This window comes from Phoxinus phoxinus (assembly GCF_949152265.1).
Source record: "Phoxinus phoxinus genome assembly, chromosome: 24".
Lineage (NCBI taxonomy): Eukaryota > Metazoa > Chordata > Actinopteri > Cypriniformes > Leuciscidae > Phoxinus > Phoxinus phoxinus.
In genome coordinates this window covers 3,049,370-3,068,608 of record NC_136899.1, presented here as the reverse complement: position 1 = coordinate 3,068,608, position 19,239 = coordinate 3,049,370, and the positions used below count along the sequence as shown (strand labels likewise).

At 36.1% G+C, this 19,239-nt stretch overlaps 1 protein-coding gene across 2 annotated transcripts; it reads right to left on the bottom strand.

The window, feature by feature from the left end:
• Nucleotides 1–7,983: 7,983 nt before the first annotated feature.
• On the bottom strand, nucleotides 7,984–18,257 carry eps8l1b (EPS8 signaling adaptor L1b). 2 transcript variants are annotated; one of them, XM_079602522.1, is made up of 15 exons: nucleotides 17,950–18,257; nucleotides 17,114–17,211; nucleotides 16,852–16,910; nucleotides 16,141–16,270; nucleotides 15,708–15,796; nucleotides 14,806–14,880; nucleotides 14,484–14,632; nucleotides 14,261–14,399; nucleotides 13,473–13,531; nucleotides 12,912–13,020; nucleotides 12,086–12,211; nucleotides 11,888–12,008; nucleotides 11,073–11,235; nucleotides 8,909–9,041; nucleotides 7,984–8,313 (listed from the first exon to the last, which is right to left on the bottom strand). In XM_079602522.1, exons 2-15 carry the CDS (start codon nucleotides 17,193–17,195, stop codon nucleotides 8,227–8,229), a joined length of 1,521 nt encoding a protein of 506 aa, XP_079458648.1. In that variant the 5' UTR covers nucleotides 17,196–17,211; nucleotides 17,950–18,257; the 3' UTR covers nucleotides 7,984–8,226. The 2 variants fall into 2 exon arrangements, with proteins under 2 accessions (XP_079458648.1, XP_079458649.1); XM_079602523.1 differs by having other exon boundaries at nucleotides 12,924–13,020.
• Nucleotides 18,258–19,239: the final 982 nt, after the last annotated feature.

The following is a 19,239-nucleotide window of genomic DNA, read 5'->3' as shown; positions in this document are numbered from 1 at the left end:
TACACTCAAGTATTTTTAGGGTTTTTCCCTTAAAGGAGAACTCCGGTCAATTTTAACATTGAGCTCAATTTTTAGTAAATTTGGAGTGCTGTCAATACAGAGAACAACAACAAAAATCGGTGTTGCCTACACTGTGTTATCCTCTTTTTAAAATTTACACCCTATTGACTTGAATGGGGCAAGTTTTAAACCTGCTTTTATTTCTCTTATCATCCTTGATGTGTCACTACAAGTGCCCAGCCATGTTCAGTGATTCCTTCAGAGTGAACACGAGTGAATCTGACTGCAGGAGATGTGAAAGATATGAATAAAAATTATGTTAATTCAACAAGCGCACATACCTGTATTTACTTCCTGTTTTCGGTCGAAGTCCAAAGTAGTCGATTGTCGAGTTCACGCGCGTGATCATAGGTAACTAAACCAGCCTGTTCTCACGCAAATGCGTCTCTATAGCACGCAGTGTGTTTATCGTGCAATTTATACGCGAAAATGAGTTTTTACGTGGATACGTGATACGCAGTTTTGCGCGTGCATATGATACGCACTTTATTGCGTGATATACACACGCACCCCACACCACTAATCCTACCCAAGCGTATAATACACACGCACCCTACCCCACCCTAAACCCAACCATGTGCTATCCATGCGTATACTATGCACGTAAAAACTCATTTTCGCGTATATATTACACGATAAACACACTGCGTGCTATAAAGACGCATTTGGTGTGATCGGGTTGAACTAAACCTATGCGCGTGAACTCGACAATCGACTACTTTGGACTTCGACCGAAAACAGGAACTATGTGCGCTGGCTGATATAACATCATCTTTATTCATATCTTTCACATCTACTGCAGTCAGATTCACTCGTTCACTCTGAAGGAATCACTCAACATGGCTGGGCACTTGTAGTAACACATCAAGGATGATAAGACTAAGAACTGGTTAAGTTTTAAATTTGCCCCATTGAAGTCAACAGGGTGCAAATTTTAGAAAGAGGATAACACTGTGTAGGCAACACCGATTTTTGTCGTTGTTCTCTGTATTGACAGCACTCCAAATTTACTAAAAATTGAGCTCAATGTTAAAATTGACCGGAGTTCTCCTTTAACACGCTTCTCTCTTCTTTAACCTCTGTCATTACACACAGACAGTTTTTGGGGTTGTGATACAAGAACTTCCACACATACCAACCCAATCTCTCTCTCTCTCTCTCTCTCTCTCTCTCTCTCTCTCTCTCTCTCTCTCTCTCTCTCTCTCTCTCTCTCTCTCTCTCTCTCTCTCTCTCTCTCTCTCTCTCAAGTTACCGGGTTTAAATTGGAAACTTCATCCTTTATTTCAACACGAATCAATTAAAGGACGTCTTGAGGATTACCAAAGCACACACACACTAACGCTGAGGTACTACAATTAGAAATTGAGTCTCTCTCCGTCCCGAGTTTGCGTATCTCATTAGCTGGTGAAGAGAGACAGCATGCGGCTCTAATCACCTCAACACTTTCAGTGAAAGAGACGCGAGGACCCTTGAAACATGTCTCGCATGTGTAGCTATTTTACTCACCGGTTTCATGTTTGTTCTGGCTTTAGATCAAACACAAGTAGGCAAGGAGCTAAAATCTTGGTTATTTTGTTGTTTTACATAAAAAAAGTTTTGTAAAGTATAAAACAAAGATTTACAGTAGCCTACATAAGGGGCCAGTTGCAAAAACTGTTAACACCAGTCTTACAAGTTAGCCGCCATATTTTCTTCTTTAAGACTGTTCATAACTGTATTAAGTCAGTTACATAAAAAGATGATTGCTCTAATTTGAAACCAAAAAGTAAAACAAAACTTCCATTGCAAGTGCTTCATTTTTTCTTAGTTTTTACAAACTCATCAACATTATATCTAGAGCTTAAGTTCTACACTCTAAAAACTGCTGGGTTGTTTCAACCCAATTTTAGGTCAAATATGGACAAACCCAAACGTTGGGTTAAAAATGTAATTGAAAATTTTTAAATACGGCTGGGTTTGTCCATATTTGACCCAAAATTGGGTTGAAACAACCCAGCAGTTTTTAGAGTTAACCTGGAATATTTCTTAAAAATACCAGTTAAGGTACATGGGTCACACTGGTTAAAACACACTGGTAAAAGAGAGAGTGTTGCGGTGAGCGATTAAACAGCTCACAGGTGCTTCAAATTAAAGCGAGTCCTTTTATACGGTGTGTGTGTTTCTCCGAGATGCGCTGTGTGTGTGTGTGTGTTGTGTGTTGCTTTGAAGTGCTGTGTTATGTTAGAGGTTTGCTTGCGTGTTCTGCCCGCCTCGGTTTCCCCCACAGCGTCTGGGATTTGACTTGGCAATCCCAGAACCTTCCATTTCTTCTTTTTTCAATTTGCTCGGCACGTTTGAAGGAATTTGTTTCAAACAGACTTATATCACATCTCAGCTGGTGTTCGGCCCAAATGCACGCGAAACACTCTCTGGACAGTTCGGGGAAGATTCTACGCTCCGATAAGACCAAATTTGGTTCTCTGTGCTTAGCATGATGTTTGGCGTAAGCCGACCGCAGCATAACAGCAGGAAAACCTCCTATGCAGTCAGGCCTGGTGGTGGTGGTGGTGGTAACATTACTGTGGCAAGCACTGGAAAACTCATAAAGACAGCAGGAAAAAAGATTGAAGCTGTAACATGCCGTCCATGGGACTGAGATGATCTTTCAACATGACAATGACCCATAACATGCCATAAAACTTACGTGAGAGTCGCTCAAATCCAAAAGATTAATGTCCCAGCGCTGAGTTCAGTCCAACTGAGCATCTGTAGAAGAACTTAAGTTTCCTTCCAACCTGATGGAGAGTTTTTCATTCTGCCAAGAAGAATGAACCAAACACAGAGACAAACCCAAGGAGACTCGCAACTCTGATTGCAGTCTGAAGTTCAGTTTGAGATACAGAGATACAGTTTGATCTCGTTTGAGATTTACTCAGTTTTTATGTATTTCGTGTTGTGGACGGTGTGCTCATTAACTGCCAAACTACCACCCAAAACACCCTAGCAACCACCTAGAACACCCTGGTAACTGCATAGCAACACCCTAGCAACCACCTAGAATACCTTAATTATCTATCTATCTATCTATCTATCTATCTATCTATCTATCTGTCTGTCTGTCTGTCTGTCTGTCTGTCTGTCTGTCTATCTGTCTGTCTGTCTGTCTGTCTGTCTGTCTGTCTATCTATCTATCTGTCTGTCTGTCTGTCTGTTTGTCTGTCTGTCTGTCTATCTGTCTGTCTGTCTATCTGTCTGTCTGTCTGTCTGTCTGTCTGTCTATCTATCTGTCTGTCTGTCTGTCTGTCTGATAGACTGCAAGCGTTTAAAATTACCTTTTTATTTTTATGTTCTTTTTAATATTTCTGAATAAAACAGGATGGTCGATAAGAAAACGTGATTTTATCCATAAGGATGTTGACAAGCCTCAATATGAAGGTGACTGATGACGTCCGATATAAAAAGAAAAAATGTTTAAGTATATTTTGAAGAATTATTATAATTATTAAATCATTATGTTTTCTGTTTAGAATAACATGCACTGATGGAATTGTTGAACATGTATAAAGAAGTAAATTTTCACGATTTTTGGATTATTTTTCTCTGCGCCCACACCTGACCAGTGTGCTTTCAGAAGTGATTATTTAAAGTTGCATTCTCATGTGCTCACAAAGCAAAGTCCATCCGTGCGTTCAGAGTCTTCTGGGGATGCAAAGCCGCGTCTCCATGGCGCCCAGGGGGCGGAGCTTCCACGGTGCTATGGGAAAACAATCTGAACAATCTGAAGGACAGACAGAAGAACTGCAACAAAAGGCTTTAAGAGCGGCAGACAGCTCGTTCAAACCCTGAGCGCGTATGTGTGAGGCATTGTCTACATACACACCATCCATCAAGCGGTCAGGTGGCTCTCTCCCTCTCTCATCATTCTCTACAGCGCTCTTTCTACAGCATGAAATCAATTTTTAGCTCCTCATTTCCTTTGCCAAGAAAAGAGGCAAGTCTGCCAGACACACACACACACACATTCCTCATGTATTCCCATTGGACTTGTTAGGTGGAGTCTGGGTTTAAGTCTTGCCTAATTTAAAATAAGAAGCATTTTAGTTCACTGATTATGATCCTAAAACTTTTCAAACACACACACACCATGATCAAAGATGCACACACACACATACACACACTGTCTTCATTGTCCAGACCACCCAGTGTGTGTGTGTGTGTGTGTGAGAGAGAGAGAGGAGTAACTTATCTATAGTTAGGAGATCAAACTATATATCTGCCTCCAAAAGTTAAGCTTTTTTAGGGAAGAGCCAGGGAAATCCTTCATTTGAAACATTTATAATTCAATAAAATCAATATTTTTATTTAAAACATTTTTATTTATCTATTTAATATTTTATGCATATTTTTAAATAAAAGTGAAACAAGTTTTCTATTAGGATTTGAATTACTTTCTAGTGATAATAACCCATTTTTACATAAAAACTCTCGGAATTTACGGCATATCCTCATTTACGCCGATAATTAAACGTGTGTAAAGGGTTTTGCTTCCCTTTCAAAGTGATAATTCTCATATGGAATACTATTGCAGTTTATCCTTTTGCAGTTAAAAGTATTTTTGTATTGATTATTTATTTATATATTGATTTATTTTCATATTAAAAAAGTAAAATATTTTCTTTTAAGGTTTTGGTTATTCTATTGAAATAATAATTTGCTATATATAAAAAAACATTTGCATTAATAAAGTGCATTAACCTTAGTTAGTGTATCTATTTTAGAGAGCTAGCGCCATGTTTTCCTTTACATTCTCTATAGTAATTCTAATATGGAGTACAAGCAGTTTTCCAATGAACTCTTGCTGATGTTCTGGTGGAAAATGTTGAGGTGAAGACAGTGTATTTCCAGTAAAATGTTCCCGATATTCCATTGGAATGTTTCTGATGTTCCATTGGAATGTTTGTGATGTTCTGCTAGAATTAACATTTCTGGAGCGTGTCAGATGGCTGTCCAAAACCCAGTGCGTTATCCCGTTAGTATTTTTCTCATTATTCCGCCTCGCTTTTCTCTGTGTCGGAGGAAAACAGATGGAGAGGCTGAAAAGAGAAGATGTTGTGACGGAATTTTCATCATCTTCTCTGTGACTGGTGTCGGAGTGAGCGGTCGGATCCAAAGAGGCTTTGTGTTGTTATCACGGCCTGCTGAGTGACGCGCGCGCACACACACACACACGGCGCGGGCTGCAGGTGCAGGATCCTGGAATGTGTTTGAAATGATGTTCACCTGCAGGGGCCGTGAGAACCTGAGGGACTCAACAGAAACACGAACTCCTCAGAGATCAAAGGTCAGAGGTCATCTTCTTGCTCTCATGTGAAATATCCAGTCTGGGTATTGACACACACACATACTAGAGTATTTCTCATCAACCAATACAAATCTTGAACAGGTGCAGCGAGCGTCTCCCAGTCAGGATATGAGAGGGGGGGGGGTTAAGTGAAGGCCTGGATATCTGGATGTCGCTCTACTCAAGAACATGAAGCAAACGCTTCTACACAAACTCTATTCCATGCATCGTGTTCTGAAATGTGTCTGAATGCGATTCATAACAATGTATTGCAGCATTCTTCACTTTATTTTACAGTGTGTACACTTGCGTGCATTTACAGTGTACTTGAAAGCACTGGGTAATATAAGGTAACTACATGGGTTAAGGTTAGGTTTAGGGTTAGTATCTAGTTATTACCCAGTTATTGTAATAACTATAAGTATGTACATGGGGAACAGAACTGTAAAATAAAGTGCTACCCTAAATTGTATCAATATACAGTACAACAAATGAGGCAAACAAGATTAGAAATGAGCAGAACTTGTTTAACAAATTAAATACTTTCAATACAAAACGCAAATAAAAAAAAATGTTAAGATCAACAAAATCTCAAATGCTTACATGCATATATGCCATGCATCAATTAATTGAAGAATCAAAATGTAAAAATATAGTAAACATTTAATTTAAAAAAAGTAAACATGTTTAAAGAATTAGAATCATTTTTAGATTCTAATGATTTTAATTAGAATCATCTTTTGTGATGTTTTTTTTTAATTAATGTGCCCTCATAATCTTTAATCATAATAAGTTCCACTCCCTCTGATGATGTGTTTGCTGACGCGAGGGCGGGACAACCTGTCACTCACATGAGATCCACCAATAGCAAACCACAACCATACAATCAATTCCTGATGGACAAAATAGAGTCCCGCCCTACATTTTTTCTTGTCCGAGAAGCCATTCCACTTAGATATACGCCATACTAGAGAAGAAAGATCACAACGCATGCTTCAATGTTGATTAGAGCAACATTTTGAATCTGGCTGGGCATGTTAACTGTCTACATGTTTGCACTCAGGTTAAATACCTGGTTGCATTGCATTATGAGTTATGAATTATGCTGTAAACTTTTTTTTTTTTTTTTTTCAGAAAGCAACCAAATGAAAAAGTGAAATCCAAGGTTAGGATGGTTAGATTTAGATGCAGAATGGTTAGATGCAGGTAGACGACACCCTAAAGTGATTGGAGAAAGGCAGCTTGTCTAAACTGAATCAATTGAACTAATTGCTTTTCACTCTTTCGAAGCGTTCAAACACCACAGGCTGGCGACACCTGCTGGTCAAGCGAAAATCACACCAAACATGTGTATGTTTTCATTGAAGTTCAACTATTATTAAATGTCATCTATCTAGAAATAAATACCATTAATAATGGGGGCTCTATAAAATGTATGCTATTTTATTAATGTATAGTGCTTGTTTTGTGTTTTATAAGGTCGCTTGGTCTATATCATTCTTCTTTTCTGACTTATGCAAGTATAAAACTTCATGGCTTCATCAGATTTTTGTTTTTAAATGTTTAGAAATCAAGGTTCGATGTTCGAATCAGAATTAGAATGACGTAACGAAGCATCGTTTGTTGTACAAGCTCCGAGAAAAAAAAAGAAAAGAAAAAAAGCTCCGAACGACTGATTCGAGAAAAAAAAAAAAAAACATGTTTCGAAGCTTCTAACCATAGACAGTATAACGCGCTCATCATCAGTTCAGAAAGCCATTGATGGACGAATGCTCTCTCCAGGTACATCTACATCACACTCTCGTGTAGTGTTTCGGGCCTAAAGCATCAAACGCATGTTTGTACAGGTTCAGTGTGTGTGTGGAATCATAATGTGGGTTTAATTAGCTAATAAATCTCGCGCATAAACTCTGCAGCTGACATATTACAAACACACATTCCTCACCTCACCTGACACGACACCCGCGAGCAGCTGCTGACACACACACACACACACACACACACACAGAGGTAGAGCATATAAAATCTTTGTGTTCAATGTAAGTTACCCTTCACATGGGAATGCTATTACACTTTTTAGTGGTTACAACAGCAGATAGTTCGTGTAAACTGATTTGGTTGAAGACTGCTTTAGATTAGAGATTTATAATTATTCGAGTATTTTCGTTCTTAAAGTTATTGCAACTAAACTAAAATGTAAATTTGTAGTATATCTGACTAAGCAATGGAGCAATACTTGCATTTGCTTTGGCAAAGATATTTGGTTGAGGGTCCAGAACAACAAGTAACACCAAAACTTTGAAATATTTCAGAATGTGCCCATATAAACTAGTTCGATTCATAAGTATTAATTTCATAATTAGTGGTATTTGCTTATTAAGCATCACTGTTACTGTTGCTGCTCTTGTTAAAGTGCATGTTAAGATTGATGGACCTTTAGTACATTGATTACTTCTGAACTCTTAGTTGTATTACGTTTCTATTAGTGGATTTTAGTTCTGGTAACCAGGTTCAAGTCCTAAAAGAGTTGATCCATATATCCGCTGTGTTAGTTTTGCACAGACGGGTGTTTGCCGCCCTCTTGGGGAGAAAGAGGATTTGCTAGTTTGTGCATTCAATTTATTTATTGAGAATATATTATTAACCCATATTACACAGACAATTTAAATGTTAGACATCATTGTGGAGATTTACAATGATAATTTCATGCCGTAAAGCTAAACGGGAAAATAAAACAAGCCACAAAGCAGGTTACAATAACGTAAATGATCTTGTGCAAGTAGCCTCAAACGTATACATCACACAGACAGAGAGTGTGTATTTGAACACTAGTCTTCAATGGATCTTCATAAAGTTCCACTCTCCAGTTTCAAATCCACCTTCATCTTCTGCTTCTCCATCACCGTCTCCAGTTCTGTGGCTCTGTGATCGTCCTGAGAGACACAGTGTGTGTTTAATGCTTCTTCATTAGGTTGATTATTGCATATTAAGTTAGGATATTTAGTCCTCATGCATGCTGAATGAAAACTTGACCACTAGACTAACACACCTGTAATGAACCATGTTTAAGCAAGTGGTTAATGCATTTTTCTTTTCTTTTGTTCAAGTCTTTGCCTAGTGAGCCAATACTTCACACTGTGCAGTATATACTGGCAACTTTTTCTTTTTTCTTGACTGCAATATACAGAAATATTAATACTGTATGGGCTGGCACCAAACAGATTGCATTGATGAATATCAATTAATTATAACGTATTGGTATAGTGTCAATGTGTTCACTTTGAATTCAAAGGCTTTAATTCAGTAGCAATTCTTTTCATTGTAATAGACCAAAATGATGCTGTACATCAGGAGTGTGTGGATTTTGTGTTGAGACCTTTTAGAACATTTGAATTGAAATTTAGAATGTTGTTATTTAAAAGCATTCTAAATTTAGAAGTAGAGTTTGAATGATTCCGTAACCGTTATATGTAGCTTCATGTGAAACAACAGAAGCGTATGATACCTGGATAAAGTAAATGTGTGTACCTCGATCTGGGCTCTCTGTACGGTCAGCTGACTGTAGACTCGAGCGCCCTCATCAGGAATAACAGCACGCAGCTCTTCTTTATTCAGAGAGAACAGCTGAGCTCCATTCAGAACCCGCAGACACTGTACAGTCCTGCACACACACACACACACACACACACACACACACCAACAGCCCTTCAGTGACTAAACTGCTGTATATACAACACCTCAAAACAGAGACTGAGCTGCTCTGATGACATTAAACTAGTAAAGGGTTTCTCCACTCTGAGTTTAGGTTCAACCTTGATCAAACTCGCCTGATTGTAATATCTAATAATCCTGAAAACCTTGATTATCTTGTTCAGGTGTGTATGATCAGGGTTGGAGATAAACTCTGCAGGAAAGTAGACGGTGCACAGCTGAGAACCCCTGAACTAGGAGATAGATCTCTTACAAAAATCCCAAATATATACATAAATGCACACTGCATTTACACATGCAAAGTGAGATATTTCAAGCCATTATTTGTTATAATTTTGATGATTATGGCTTATTTTGGATCAAAATTAGAATATTGTGAAAAGGTTTTCATAAGCTGTAAGCCATAATAATCAAAATTGTAATAAATAAAGGCTTGAAATATCTCACTTTGCATGTAATGAGTCTATATAATATATTAGTTTCACCTTTTAAGTTGAATTACTGAAATAAATTAACTTTTGCACCATATTCGATTTTTTAGAGTTTCATCTGTATGCATTAATACTTATATCATAAGTCTATAGTATGTGACCAATCAGGGATCAGCTTCACTTTTCATGTGACAAAAAATTGTTGCTCTAGAGACAGTCAATCACATTTGACCAGTCAGGACGTTGCACAAAGATCAATTCCGGACAAATATAGGGTTTGTTATTCACACAAATAACCAAATACTAATGCAACATAAATGCATGGGCAAAATACTATAGTGTTAATATAAAATCATATTAATGCAACATAAATGCATAGGCAAAATACTATATTTTAATATAAAATTATACTAATGCAACATAAATGCATAGGCAAAATACTATAGTTTTAATATAAAATACTAATGCAACATAAATGCATAGGCAAAATACTATATTTGAATATAAAATCATACTAATGCAACATATATGCAAAATACTATAGTTTTAATATAAAATCATACTAATGCAACATAAATGCATAGGCAAAATACTATATTTTAATATAAAATCATACTAATGCAACATATATGCAAAATACTATAGTTTTAATATAAAATCATACTAATGCAACAAATGCATAGGCAAAATACTATATTTTAATATAAAATCATACTAATGCTACAAATGCATAGGCAAAATACTATATTTTAATATAAAATACTAATGCAACATAAATGCATAGGCAAAATACTATAGTTTAATATAAAATCATACTAATGCAACATAAATGCATAGGCATAATACTATATTTGAATATAAAATACTAATGCAACATAAATGCATAGGCAAAATACTATAGTTTTAATATAAAATCATACTAATGCAACATAAATGCATAGGCAAAATACTATATTTGAATATAAAATACTAATGCAACATAAATGCATAGCCAAAATACTATAGTTTTAATATAAAATCATACTTATGCAACATAAATGCATAGGCAAAATACTATAGTTTAATATAAAATCATACTAATGCAACATAAATGCATAGGCAAAATACTATATTTGAATATAAAATACTAATGCAACATAAATGCATAGGCAAAATACTACATTTGAATATAAAATACTAATGCAACATAAATGCATAGGCAACATACTATAGTTTTAATATAAAATCATACTAATGCAACATAAATGCATAGGCAAAATACTATAGTTTTAATATAAAATCATACTTATGCAACATAAATGCATAGGCAAAATACTATATTTGAATATAAAATACTAATGCAACATAAATGCATAGGCAAAATACTATAGTTTAATATAAAATCATACTAATGCAACATAAATGCATAGGCATAATACTATATTTGAATATAAAATGCTACTAAATGACCGTGGGTCTGTTTCCCCATGGTCAGTGACGTGAGGCGCTACAGGCGGGTTGTTAGTGTTAATAGTTCACTGATTGCTGTGGTAATGTGTTTCCTGACTCACGGATCACTGAAGCCTTTCTTCCTCAGCCAGTTTTCCACCTCTGCCGGCGGTGAGCTGTAGTCCAGCGGCGCAGACGTGTCCGTGGAGCGATGGATGGTCAGTCGAGGAGACAGATTCTTCCCGCTGGTCAAGCGCTGCAGTAACTCGTCGTTCACCTGCATCGCTGAGCAATGAGCACAAGGACACCGGAAGCATCATGTACTGTCATAGTATCTATTCATATTGAGAATTATATTTTGGAATTCATATTTCTTAGCAGCGTTATTATTATTGTTTACTCAAACTATAAAAAAACATTGGATTACGTGAAATAAATCAAATCAAATAATGAGCTATTTGCCAAGGTAACATTTCTTTTTTTTGTTTAAGTTGAACTAAAACTTAATTAAAGCTATATAGAGATTTTCAATAAATAAATAAATGACAAGAACATACAACAAACTTACTAAAACTTTAAAATTAAACTATGAAAATAAATAATTCAAAATATTAACAGAAACTATAATAGTATATCAGTGTTGCTAAAATAACAAGATTTAATACACATTTTAAATTTACTTTAAGTTGAAGTAATTTGATGTGCTATTGTAATATTTATTTTAAAAAATCAATTAGCTTTCATTAATTTTCATTTCAGTTTTAGTCATTTTAGTACTTTAGCTTAAAAGGCAATATTTCTGTTTTATAATTTAAAAACTTTTAACTTTAATCTGTCTATTTAATTGTACTTTCTTTGGTTTGAGAAGCAGAAGTCTAGAAGACACTTGAGGAGTGTAGGTGTCTCAGCCTGAGGTCCCCTGTTAGTGTGTTTATACCTTTCTCTGTGTCCTCAGGCAGGGATCCGGGAATCATGCTGCGAGGCCGAGGGGATCTGGGGTCAGAGGTCATGGCGGACGGGCTGGGCAGGGCGGTGGATATCGGTGGAGCAGCGGGAGGCTGAAACAGAGACGGGAGAGTCAGAAGAGCGAGGAGGAGAAGAGAGATGTTTGGAAGTGAGCGATGTGAGTTTGTACCTTTGGGGTTTTATGCAGTATAGGGTTGTCGATGTGTGCGACCGGCTCCAGGATGTTAAACGGCACGAATCCCACTTCATTAAACTTGTTACGACACTTCCACCATCGCTTGGATGACTCAGTCACCTGTATGACAGAGAAAAACAGGAAAATACGGGATTATTTGTATTATTATAATACTTAGATGTGTTGTATGTATGTATAATGGGGATTTATGCTTGAAATACAAAAGTCATGCATGAAATAAAATAAATATATATTTATAATAAAAAAATAAAAATAATAATACATGAATAAATGTATAAAAATCCCAGATGTGTCCATAAAAAATAAAATTATTATTATTATTAATATATCTAATTATATATGAGGATGTCTTTATTTGGCAAGTCATGGATGAAATATATATATATATATGAATAAATGTACATGAATAAATCCCCAGAAATGTCCATGAATAAATTATATATATCATTTATTTATTATTTTATATATATGTGTGCATACATCTTCATGTATACACACATATATATACTAAATACAAAAGTCATGCATGAAATAAAATAAATATATATTTATAATAAAATAAAAATACATTTTACACTTGGATTTTACAATGGACACATCTGGGATTATATATATATATATATATATGAGGATGTCTTTATTTGGCAAGTCATGCATGAAATGTATATTTAGAATAAAATAAATAAATGTACTGTTTATATTAAAAAAAATTCTCCAGATGTCTCAAAAAACAAAAAAGTAATATGTTTTCTTTAGGATAGGGATTGGGTTAGTATATATATTATTATAATTAGCTGACATCACTGATGACCTCTAGCGTCTCTCCTTGAAGCACAGACAGCTCACTGTTGTTCCGGGCAACAAAATCATAACTGCATCGATACACACGCTCCTGCACACCGCCATCACTGAGGAAGAGAGAGAGATGTTTACACTGCATGTACATTACAACTTTACACAATACAATTTTTATGCGGTTGCAAAATAAGCACCTTTCATTACTGAGATAAAAAAGGACAGAAACTCTGAGTCATTTAAGAGACAATAGACAATGAGTGAATGAATGAAGGTTTGTTTCACGCTGAAGTGAAACTCCTGAGAGTCGACACCACAAATCAACTTTTGTTAGTTAATCTTTTGTTATTTGTGTGAACAAACCCTGGCATATATTGATCCTTACATCGGTCTAATGTGATTGACTGTGTCTACAGAGCTACATGGTCACATGGTCAGTCTGATGATCAGCTGAAAGGTGAAGCTGATCCCTGATTGGTCACATTCTATATACTAATGATATAAGTATTAATGTATATGTTTGTTTGTTTGTTTGTTTGTTTGTTCAGATGTGAATCAAACTTACAGTTGGTCAGTAGTCTGAACAGGAGCAGCGTGACGGTCCGAAGCGTGAGACGGGGTCAGCTGTGTGTGACAGAAACAATTCATGTAAGCAAAATAACATAAACTCACAATGATGGACAAGGAAATCACATTTATTTGTTTGTTTGTTTTTCTTTATGGTTAATTATGTTTTTAAATTTCCATCTGACTGTTTGGTTAGCATAAATGAATTATAAATAAATGAAACGGCTCAGAAAGTGTAATTAAATTTTAATTTAAAGAGACTGTAAATCAAAGAAGCCTATCCAGCATGTATATTACCATTCAACAGTATGGGGTTAATAAGATTTTTTTTAATAATTTAAATATTTTATTCATTAAATTGATCAAAAGTGACAGTAAAGACACAAAACGTTACAAAAGATTTCTTAATTCAAATAAATGCTGTTCTCTTGAACTTCCTATCAAAGAATCCTGAAAAAAAATTGATTTATCACGGTTTCCACAAAAATATTAGGTGGTTTTTAACATTTACAATAAATGTTTCTTGTGCAGCGAATCCTCATATTATACTGATTTCTGAAGGATCATGTGACACTGAAGACTGGAGTAATTCAGCTTTGATCACAGGAATAAACTACAGTTTAAAATATAATCAAATAGAAAGCTTTTATTTAAAATTGTAATAATATTTCACATTTCTACTGTATTTTTGATCAGATAAATGCAGCCTTGGTGAGCAGAAGAGACTTTTTTCAAAACCATAAACATTTTTTTTTTACATTATTGGACACAACAGGACATAAATACCTCTACTTTTGAGAGCTCAGCGTCCTTTTTGTGTTCTGACTCCACAGGATCGACCCAACCAGCGGCGTCTGACCCCGGAGGCTTCCAGCCGTCCTGAAACACGAGTGTGTACGGCGCCACGGGACTCCGCAGAGCAGACCTACGTGAAGTCAACCACACATCAGCATGTGCACATATTAAAGGGACAGATCGCCAATTTAAAAAAAAATTCTGCTTCATGTACTTTGGGTGTGTCCAGTTAGGCCCTAAAGAGACCCATAATGCATTCTCCTGTTCCGTCAGGCTGTCCTGCAGCAGAGCCACGGCTCCTTGCGTCATCGCCGGGCTGGACACGGACGCAGCAAAACCAGGACCTCCTGTTGCCCTCACGATCTACAAACACACAAATCCAGGTGAACTTGTGAGTGCACTTTACTGCAGCCGTTCTCCACACAATAGCGTTCAAATACTGTGCAACAAAGGCCTTAAAAGCTCTGCCGTTTGCTCAAGAGGAATGTGTGCAAACATATAAATGCACACGCACACAGTCAGCCTTCTTTACTCACCATGTCGATCGGTTTGAAGACGTGATGCACAAGCTCCTCGGACGTCGGATTGGTGATGACGGATTTTAACCGTGCCTGTAAAACAAACAAGCTTATTGAAGCCTGACAGAGAAATGTGCCACCGCATGACCTGCAGATTCATATTCATATCTGGCAGCTTCTCAAGAATTAAGCTCTTCAAATAGCAATAAATAACTGTATAAAATAATGCTGTTAGTTATTCCATGAATCATTTTAATAATGTAAATATTAAATATTAAATAAAAATAATAAATGTGTGTGTGTATATATATATATATATAATTTGATGTATATAAAATACTCTATATATGTATATTATATGTAAAATTATATATATATATATACACACACACACATTTATTATTTTTATTTAATATTTATATTTAATATATATATATAATTTTATGTATATATAAAATACTCTATATATGTATATTATATGTATATATATTTATATAAAATTATATATATATATAACATTATATATATATATATATAATATTATATATATATAACATTTTCAATTTTATTTAATTTGATTTAATGCTTTTTTAGATAAAAAATCAAATGTATTACAATAGTGTAATACATATTTAAAAAAATAAAAAGGATTTTAGAGATGTAAATAGCATTTTCTGGGAAACAATTAAACATGCTAAATATAATGTTTTTTATTTTATTAAATTATTATTACTATTATTATTTAATGAAATAATAAATATTAAATTAATAAATTATTCATTAAATCATCATTTAAAATCATTAAAATATACAATAAAAATATATATATTTTTAAATTAATTAAGTTAATTAATTAATTAATACTGCAAAAGATGTTCTGAACTTATTATTTGATATTGACATTAACATTCATGACTCACCAACAGGCTGAAGATGTATTTGAATTTCTGAAAAGCGTCGGCAAACTCTTTCTCAGAAGGCGGTTTGGCTTTAGCCGTGAGAAGATCCTCTATAAAACAGAAACACACAACAAACTCTGAGACACGGATCATGAGCGCTATTAACAAAATAAAAGGAAACATGTAAGAGAAGATTTCCAAGTACATTAAGTTCTTGGAACAAATGCAGATATGTTTAGGATGATGCAGGTATATTGTTCAGACTGAGAATACGTCAGTATGAGGAGTGAATGCTGCTGACGGCCCATAACACAACACTGATAACACACTGATAAGAGCGCGCCACTGTCGCTCTTTACACACTGCTCAATTCACGTGTGCTTTGGGGGATCGCTTTAAGGAATTCACACTGCTTTCTTTTGATAAGCTTTCAGGTTTGATTTCTCCTTCATACCGTCTGCACTTTTCTTCTGACTTTTCTTCTTCTTCTTGCTTCTCTGGTCGAGGATGATCTGAGCCTCTGCTGACTGCTGCAGCTTTCCGATGAACAGCTCGATGTCATCAAAACAGTGATTAAGCACATCCTAGAAATAGAGAGAGAGAGGCGGATAATAATAAAAAGACATGCAGAGTTCTTTAAATGGGTTCTTCTTGATCTTTGTAACTGTTGTTCATGTGACAGTATAAACAGTGATATCAGCTGTTGGTCATGCTAATGGTCAAGCTGAAGGTCGACCAGAGCGTCCGAGGTCAACGGTCTCTAAACTAACTGAACAATACATGCTAATTCAGACTTTTTGGGGACAAATGTATCACGGTTTCCGGAAAAATATTAAGCAGCACATTGATAATAATAATAGTTTCTTGAGCAGCAAATCATCATATTATACTGATTTCTGAAGGATAATGTGACACTGAAAACTGGAGTAATGATGCTGAAAATTCAGCTTTGTTCACAGGAATAAATTACACTTTAAAATACATTCAAATAGAAAGCTTTTATTTAAAATGTTAATAATATTTCACATTTCTACTGTATTTTTGATCAGATAAATGCAGCGTTGATGAGCATAAGATACTTCTCGACCCTTTTTTCCCCCTGAACTTTTCACTGTGTGTGTGTGTGTGTGTGTGTGTGTGTGTGTGTTTGGTTATATGTACTCACCACTTCCATCTGAGCCTTAAGGAATGACTTATCAGGTTGACCGTTTCCTAGTCCGTTAGCTAGAATTGAGAGTGTGTTAATCCGTGTCTGTTTATAATAAATAGTATAGATAGTATTGATTCACACACACACACACACACACACACACACACACACACACACACACACACACACACACACACACACACACACACACACACACACACACACACACACACACACACACACACACACACACACACACACACACACACACACACACCTCTGATGCCCGGGTAGGGCGGAGGGGGATTGGATGCGGGTGGATTTGGGGCTTGTGTGTACGGAGGGCTGGGAATATCCATACGGGACTGACAGAACCTGAAACAAACACATTCACATGACAACACACCCTTTATCCAGAAGGACAGTGTGTGTTGTAGTCAAGCGGAAAAAGTATTTCAGTCGCTATTGATGTGCGTCACGGTGCTTTAATCCAAATGTGCTTTAATTGCAGACACACAATGAGTCACCAACAATCACATTAAACATAAAAAGAGTTATATAACAATAATAATAACACCCATATAAACACACACATGGTAAAAAGCTTTTTATCTTCTAAATAAGACATTATCTTTTAAATAAAGACTTAATTAAACACTATTTTGAATTAAGTTAATTTACTAAGCTATGAAAATTAGTTGGTCAAATTCATTAAAAAAACTACAAAGCGGAGTAAAGTGCTGTACATTAAATGATGACGTACTATAGTATTTATATGAAGATAATTCTATGGATTACACTCCCAAACCCTAAAAGAAAAGCTTTTGCATTTTTTTAAAAATAAAAGTCATTCACAAAATGTCAGATTTTTTTAAAAATCAGATTTCGCTCACTTATGGTGACAATTCTGTGCATCAAGTCTAGTAAAACCAACACACACTCCTTCATAAATAATACTAGAAAATATGTTTGGCATTCAGTTTGACATTGAGCTGCCTTGAGGTTAGTTCAACATGTCTCTCGCTGTGAAACACACACACTCACACACAGATTCGATCTCATTCTCTGAAACCGATAAGCTCCCGTAGAGCAGATAAAGATAACACACTGTACCTGACTGCAGTCCTGGCCGTAAGTGTTTAGTCCTAAAGAACAGCCGAGGTGGAATGAATCTTTATTTCCCAGGGAAACTGTCTCTCTGCCGCCCTCCCTGTACTCTCAGTCACACCTTTGTAAGCTATGTAGAAACTGGTTAAACCGGTTTATCCGCTCCGTAACAGGTTCTCGTCTCTCCGTCCTGGTTGCGAGCACAGTGTAAATGACAACATCACCCGACTGTAAAGATCCGTACCTGTTTGCTCTTATTGAGTAACGCGACACAGCCCGCTTGATGTCATCTCGTATGTGCTCCGCCTGAAAGTGCAGACAGGTAGACGTGACGTCACCGCAGAGGTGGAGCTCGGCAGTATCACCTGGATCAAGCAAACATGCCTCACTTTGACAGACGCACAGCTGAAGACATACACACTCGGCCTCTTCTGGGTGCAGCGCTCACACACCAGCAGTGTGTGTGCAGTCGCAGCGGAGAAGAGAACACATGGCAAACTCCTCCAGGTCCTCATCAATGGTCAGTCATGGAATAATCAACACATTCATCATTAGTTGCGACTAAAAAAATATGCAATGCTTCACAAATATTCAATGATCCTTAGGCTATTGAGTGACACTCCATTTTCCTCTTATAATCAGCTGGTGTTTTTTAGTGGATTTGCAAGAACATTTAACATTTATGCATTTGGCAGATACTTTTACCCAAAGAGACTTGCATCACATTCCATTCAAGTTAATACATATTATCAGTTGCATATGATATATGTAAGCCCTAAAGACTTTTAGACCATGCTTGTTTCTTTCTTTTGCGTGCTTTGCCATCAGTTTTATTGGTGGTGCATGTGTTGCATTCTTACATGGTTGTGTCTGTCTCTCAGGATGACTTTGTTGGTCTGGCCCGGGACAGCCGATGAGAATCAACAAGAAGTGCAATAATCTGTGAAAGAGCCTCTTCAACAGTATCCACACACTCATCTCCCAGAGAACAGCTCACCAGCCGCTGGACTCAGAATAGAGGAAGAACAGAACATGAGCATCACTGATATCATGCAGGCTGTAAAAAAGATCAACATAAAACATGGCAACGCACACACACTTATCAGCAGCACGCATGCATCACCTCTTTAACTGCCTTTTCTACAACTTTCCTAGTTGTTTAATGGCTTTAATAATAGATAGTTAGCTTTAACTGATAATTGACCTTTCTGGAACTCAGCATTTCATTATGCACATAAATAGCACATTTAAGTCAACGTGAAAATGCATTTTATTTCTGCAATATGATGCATTTCT

Excerpts from the sequence above, each read along its gene's own strand:
- eps8l1b (XM_079602522.1), bottom strand. The coding sequence starts at position 17,195 with ATGGATATTCCCAGCCCTCCGTACACACAAGCCCCAAATCCACCCGCA. Across the intron at positions 15,797-16,140 it reads TCAGAAGAAAAGTGCAGACG|AGGATCTTCTCACGGCTAAA; the intron begins GTATGAAGGAGA and ends TCTGTTTTATAG. Across the intron at positions 14,633-14,805 it reads TCTTCAAACCGATCGACATG|ATCGTGAGGGCAACAGGAGG; the intron begins GTGAGTAAAGAA and ends GTGTGTTTGTAG.